This window comes from Triturus cristatus, chromosome 11 (assembly GCF_964204655.1).
Source record: "Triturus cristatus chromosome 11, aTriCri1.1, whole genome shotgun sequence".
NCBI lineage: Eukaryota > Metazoa > Chordata > Amphibia > Caudata > Salamandridae > Triturus > Triturus cristatus.
Window position 1 is genome coordinate 528,679,455 of NC_140594.1, and position 6,967 is coordinate 528,686,421.

The 6,967-nt window shown below is 44.6% G+C and overlaps 1 protein-coding gene across 1 annotated transcript; it reads right to left on the minus strand.

Moving 5' to 3' along the window:
* Positions 1 to 3,847: 3,847 nt before the first annotated feature.
* Positions 3,848 to 4,777, minus strand: LOC146784519 (uncharacterized). The gene has a single exon (XM_085632971.1). The coding sequence runs from the start codon at positions 4,775 to 4,777 to the stop codon at positions 3,848 to 3,850; it is 930 nt and encodes a 309-aa protein (XP_085489097.1).
* Between the last annotated feature and the right edge of the window lie 2,190 nt (positions 4,778 to 6,967).

A 6,967-nucleotide genomic window follows, 5' to 3' on the forward strand; every position in this document is an offset into this window, starting at 1 on the left:
TCCCACCAGGGATTGCAGCATTGGGTATGCCATAAACGGTGGGACATGAGTAAAACAAAATTCTATTTGCAGGCTGGGAGACCAGCTTAATTACTGGCCTGAATTTGCAATTTAAAGCAATGGCAAAGGCAGTCTCTCCTCTGTTATATGTGTATGTCACCCCTATGGCATGCCTATCAAGTCCTAAGGCAGGGTTCAACATTTCCACAGACAGCACATGTAACTTTGCATGTTTTCACAGTGAAAACGCAGAAATTTATTTTTTATTCTGGATACACTTGGTCTCCCAATTGGTGAGTGCAGAGTTACATGCTGACCACTCAGCTATGCTAACTCTGGAATGGTGCGTGCAACCAAAGTTGGTTATTCAAGATTCTAAGGTTGGAATTAATATAGCAAGTTGCAGTGGGCAACTTTTATGCCATCATTTCCCTGGGCCCGTACTGGGTGCACACAGGGTCCTGTAGTTTAGACAACTTTCTGACCTCCTGGGTAGACATGCTAATGACTCCCAGGAAAGGAAACAATAGGAGCTTGCTCTGGAAAGAGTTGTCATCTGCCTCCTACAGGAAGTCACACAGGTATTGGCCCAAAAGGCGAGCTTCGAAAGAGAAGCCACCATTAATGGGCAAATGGGCAACTCTTGGGAAAGGGGTTACTCCATTATTCAGACACACAGACTGGTGCTAGGAACAGGAGAGGGGAAAACAGTTGCCAACCCAGTTTTCCAAGGTTGTGTAGCCCTCTTGGTGACTGCACCTCCGATTCCGGCTAGGGAGCTCCACACGCTGGAACAGGAGTTCGGACATATTGGAATTGGGCAGAATCATGCTTCCTGGGATGCCTATATGACATACTTCACAGGAAGGGGCTACCAAGTGCATCCTCCCCTTAGGACATTTTCTCAGCAGAGGTAAGGCACCGCTCGCACTTCAAACTCAGATCCTGACTGAACTGGAAGGACAAACGAAGATGGATTGCACTGCTGCAATGTGGAACCAGTAGTGAGAGACAGCAACGTGGGGACTGCACCTGCTGAACCTGGTAGCTAGCAAACGAGAGGGAATGTGCCTGTTCGAACAGAAATCATCTCCAGAGCCCAACCAAAGTCAAGAAACTCCAAGAGTCAATGAGCTGGCCTCCTGGTCACAGCAGAGGGACACAACAGATGAGAAGCCTGCTGGGGCAAGTTGGTAACTTAAATTCTTCAACCTGCCGCCAACTGTTGTCGTGCAGCATTAGGGACCAGGACCGGAAGCACAAAGTTGCACCCAAATTCGCTGGGCATGTGGATGTGATCGAGGTGCAGCTGGGACCCGCACAGGATAATTTATCGTCCGAGAAAGGATTAGCCTATGACCACTATATTGGGCCACCAGTAGTCCAGTGGCCACTAGCCTTCTGCCAGCACCAAGTGGACTTTGAGGGATGTCGATCCTGTGACCGAGACTGTCTCATCCCTTTCGCAGACCAAGGAGTAGTCGCGGCCAGACCCCCGTCAACTGCATTGCATCCAAAGCAGCCTTTGAGCATCTTCAACATCCTTCATCCCTTGCATCAGCACCACTTCAAAAGGAATGCCCTACAATGGATAAAAGTGCCTGTAACTGACTGAGAACTGTTTCACTTTTCCTTGTAATCACTTGCTGAGGTAATAGTTTTGTTTTTTTAATAACTTTATTTAATTAGTTTAAGCAGGCAAATTGACAATCAAACAAGCTCAACCGCGCCCAGTCGTGGCCCAACAGACCTCATGCCTAAAGATAAGCGATTGATCCCCATCATGCGTAACCAGAATTGACATCAACTGCCCATTCGAAATAAGGGGAAATGTCCAGCATGAGGCCCAGATACCATAACATACATTGAAGGGGCAAAAGCTAGTTCAGCACCCTAACGAAGTTCACCCGTGAGTTACCCCTCCCTCCCAAGCACAACTCCCCCCAAAACCCCCCTTCCTCCCCGGTACCGGTGTGCTGCCATTCCGCGTGAACTAAAAGATGGAGTATCCCCTAATCTGTAGCCTTAGAATGTGAGTCGTCAGTGAGTCGGAGTAAGCGGAGGTATTTGGGACATGTGACTTCATTAAATTCATGAACCAGCAGAGCCAGGATGGGGCGCCAGATAGTGTAGAAGGAGTCTGATGAGTGAGTCAGGGTAGCATGTATACGTTCCATCCCAATAATGTACCACAGTTTGTGGAGCCACCCGGTGTGCGTCGGACGAGTGTGCGTGCCCCAGAGTGATAACATATGATGTACCGCTGCGCCCATTGCTAGCCCCATTTGTTTCCCCCGAATGGACTTCGACGGGAAGGTGAGCGTATAAGGCAACCCCAGCAGAGTATAGGCAGGGAAGCGGGGTATTTCGGTGTCAAAGTAAGTGTCTATATCGTCAAGGACTGTTTTCCAGAAACCGGTCACCTCCCTACAATCCCAAAGGATATGCGTCAATGTGCCCTCCTCATCACAGCCCCTCCAGCAGGTAGGGCTTCGATCTGGGTTAATTTTATTAAGGCGGGCCGGAGTCAGGTGCCAGTACAGGGCGACCTTAACCGCTGCTTCTCTGCTGGCCGTGTTCCTAGCGGTATGATTCGCTCTGTAGTAGATCTGTTGCCATTCCTTTAATCCAGAAAATGGTCGGGTCGTGCACAGACCGAGCGAAGTGAACAAATTGACAAATTTGTAGGGTGCCTCTGAGGTATCACTCTCATAACCCAGGGAGTGTGAAAGGACAAAATAGATTCTCATGCGTTGGCTGAAAGCAGGCAACGTCCCTCTGGGCACACCTCTGTGAAGCAAAAGCTTATGGCATATTTACACCGTCTAGATGTGACGTTGAATGAAGAGGTAGTAAATACTTGAAGTCGAAATATTTATTGATCGCTGATTAATCCAAAAATGCTTCATGCACTTTTAATGCAGTGATAATGATATTGTATGTATTCCATATCATCTGGTAGCCATGTTCCCAATGCATTTCGGGCCCATTTGGCCCTTCATCAGGGGAATCTAAACAAAAAGATACATGTGTATAACTCAACAGTTTCAATGAGTGATTGCGCCATAAAACAAAAGTCAATGGACGTCCCTGCCAAAATGTTAACAAACGGTACCTTGATGCTGTTATTACCACATTGTCATGCGCTGCAACACTTAATTAAACACATTCAAAAACGAAAGAAAACATGCCGTGTGAAGCTAGAATCACAGTGATGGGGAAACAGAGAACCTATATTACCAACAATGGTCGAAGAGGTAAACCCAGAAAAAGCCACTTTCAGTGCTCGAAAAAATACGGGGAGACGGACAAAAAATAGGTATTTACAGCTACTTGGCGTCATGAGAAAATCAATCAAAAGCACACTCCAAGCGGAAAAGTGAAACGCGTAACATTACTGAGTTAATAAAGTGTGAGCTGGCGTGTAAAAAATTAAACACGCAAGTGCTCCTATTAGAATCAAGCATTTACCTTGAGGTGAAAAATCAGCGGTTCGGGCTGTGAAACAGCAGTGCCGGTCTACGGTCACAGGATACGTGTGGAGCCGCTCAACATGCAGCGCGTATAAAAAGCAAAAGGAAGCCGGTGCAGACCGGAAATGAGCGCTTGTTAGACCGCATCACCATTTGAGATTAGTGAGGAAAAAACGACGCCATGTTGGATGTGTTAATGCGGAGACGGTGTGAATGAAATCTATGGATTGGGTGAAACATAATCCCGTCGTGCTTTACAAATGAAAAGGAAACAGAATGTGATAAAAACAAACTGCAAAAGATGTGTGAAAAAATAATAATAGATGGTTAAAAATAAATCGAAAGAAAGGTTGCAAGCATGCATATGCAAGTGTTTATAAATAGCAAGCGAATTCCAAGCGGTCATTGAGACCCTTCGGTTTCAGAGAGTCCAGTTTGTAAATCCAGTGGTTTTCACGTTGCAGTAGAAAGGTGTCATTGTCTCTGCCCTCCGTTTTCATCACATTTTCCAGAACCATAAATTTCAGTTGCGAGATGTTATGATGTTTCTCTAAAAAATGAGTGGCCACAGTTGATTTCAAATTGCCTGTGCGTATATTGCTTTTGTGCTCAAGTATGCGTGTCTTGATCTTCCTTATGGTTTTTCCAACATATACCAGGCCACAAGGGCATTTTAGTAGATAAATGACATTGTTGGTGTCGCAAGTGGCATTGACATGCAATTTGATGGGAGTACCTCTCATTGGGTGTGCAACTGAATTGCCCTTGATGATACTGTTGCAGTTACTGCAGTTTAGACAGGGGACTGTTCCTCGAAAAGGTGTGATGGGTGCAACAATCCTAGGACGGATTAGTTCCTGGATGTTCTTACTCCTCGTGTATGCAAACATCGGTGGATTGCTGAAAATGCCATTAAAATCAGTCTCAAAAGTCAACATTGGCCAATGTTTTCTGATTGTTTGTTTGAACTTATGACTCATGGTGGAAAACCGGGAAACCATTACCATACGATGCTGTTCTTTGCGTGTAGTGGGTTGTAACAACCTTTCACGTGGTGTATTAACCACTTTAGTGATGGCGTTGGAAATCACCTCCTGGGGATAACCACGGGTGGTAAAACGATGTGCCATGGCCTGGATTTGATTATGTGATTCTGTGTGGTCTGATACAATTCTTTTCACCCGCAGTAACTGTGAAAATGGTAAATGATTCTTCAATGCCGGTTGATGGAAACTGGTGTAATGTAGCAAGTTGTTCCGATCTGTGTCTTTCCTAAACAAAGTGGTGGTGAGTTCAATTTCCATGAGGCATCCATAACATATTTGGACGTTCAACTGACAATATGTGACAATCAACTCACCACCACTTTGTTTAGGAAAGACACAGATCGGAACAACTTGCTACATTACACCAGTTTCCATCAACCGGCATTGAAGAATCATTTACCATTTTCACAGTTACTGCGGGTGAAAAGAATTGTATCAGACCACACAGAATCACATAATCAAATCCAGGCCATGGCACATCGTTTTACCACCCGTGGTTATCCCCAGGAGGTGATTTCCAACGCCATCACTAAAGTGGTTAATACACCACGTGAAAGGTTGTTACAACCCACTACACGCAAAGAACAGCATCGTATGGTAATGGTTTCCCGGTTTTCCACCATGAGTCATAAGTTCAAACAAACAATCAGAAAACATTGGCCAATGTTGACTTTTGAGACTGATTTTAATGGCATTTTCAGCAATCCACCGATGTTTGCATACACGAGGAGTAAGAACATCCAGGAACTAATCCGTCCTAGGATTGTTGCACCCATCACACCTTTTCGAGGAACAGTCCCCTGTCTAAACTGCAGTAACTGCAACAGTATCATCAAGGGCAATTCAGTTGCACACCCAATGAGAGGTACTCCCATCAAATTGCATGTCAATGCCACTTGCGACACCAACAATGTCATTTATCTACTAAAATGCCCTTGTGGCCTGGTATATGTTGGAAAAACCATAAGGAAGATCAAGACACGCATACTTGAGCACAAAAGCAATATACGCACAGGCAATTTGAAATCAACTGTGGCCACTCATTTTTTAGAGAAACATCATAACATCTCGCAACTGAAATTTATGGTTCTGGAAAATGTGATGAAAACGGAGGGCAGAGACAATGACACCTTTCTACTGCAACGTGAAAACCACTGGATTTACAAACTGGACTCTCTGAAACCGAAGGGTCTCAATGACCGCTTGGAATTCGCTTGCTATTTATAAACACTTGCATATGCATGCTTGCAACCTTTCTTTCGATTTATTTTTAACCATCTATTATTTTTTCACACATCTTTTGCAGTTTGTTTTTATCACATTCTGTTTCCTTTTCATTTGTTAAGCACGACGGGATTATGTTTCACCCAATCCATAGATTTCATTCACACCGTCTCCGCATTAACACATCCAACATGGCGTCGTTTTTTCCTCACTAATCTCAAATGGTGATGCGGTCTAACAAGCGCTCATTTCCGGTCTGCACCGGCTTCCTTTTGCTTTTTATACGCGCTGCATGTTGAGCGGCTCCACACGTATCCTGTGACCGTAGACCGGCACTGCTGTTTCACAGCCCGAACCGCTGATTTTTCACCTCAAGGTAAATGCTTGATTCTAATAGGAGCACTTGCGTGTTTAATTTTTTACACGCCAGCTCACACTTTATTAACTCAGTAATGTTACGCGTTTCACTTTTCCGCTTGGAGTGTGCTTTTGATTGATTTTCTCATGACGCCAAGTAGCTGTAAATACCTATTTTTTGTCCGTCTCCCCGTATTTTTTCGAGCACTGAAAGTGGCTTTTTCTGGGTTTACCTCTTCGACCATTGTTGGTAATATAGGTTCTCTGTTTCCCCATCACTGTGATTCTAGCTTCACACGGCATGTTTTCTTTCGTTTTTGAATGTGTTTAATTAAGTGTTGCAGCGCATGACAATGTGGTAATAACAGCATCAAGGTACCGTTTGTTAACATTTTGGCAGGGACGTCCATTGACTTTTGTTTTATGGCGCAATCACTCATTGAAACTGTTGAGTTATACACATGTATCTTTTTGTTTAGATTCCCCTGATGAAGGGCCAAATGGGCCCGAAATGCATTGGGAACATGGCTACCAGATGATATGGAATACATACAATATCATTATCACTGCATTAAAAGTGCATGAAGCATTTTTGGATTAATCAGCGATCAATAAATATTTCGACTTCAAGTATTTACTACCTCTTCATTCAACGTCACATCTAGACGGTGTAAATATGCCATAAGCTTTTGCTTCACAGAGGTGTGCCCAGAGGGACGTTGCCTGCTTTCAGCCAACGCATGAGAATCTATTTTGCCATTCCTTTAATGACAGGCTTCTACCTAACTCCGCCTCCCACCGTCGCTGCCCAACCGAACACTCCGTAGAGGCCGGCGTACGCAACATAAGATATAGGTCAGAAATCAA

Excerpts from the sequence above, each read along its gene's own strand:
- LOC146784519 (XM_085632971.1), bottom strand. The coding sequence starts at position 4,777 with ATGGAAATTGAACTCACCACCACTTTGTTTAGGAAAGACACAGATCGG.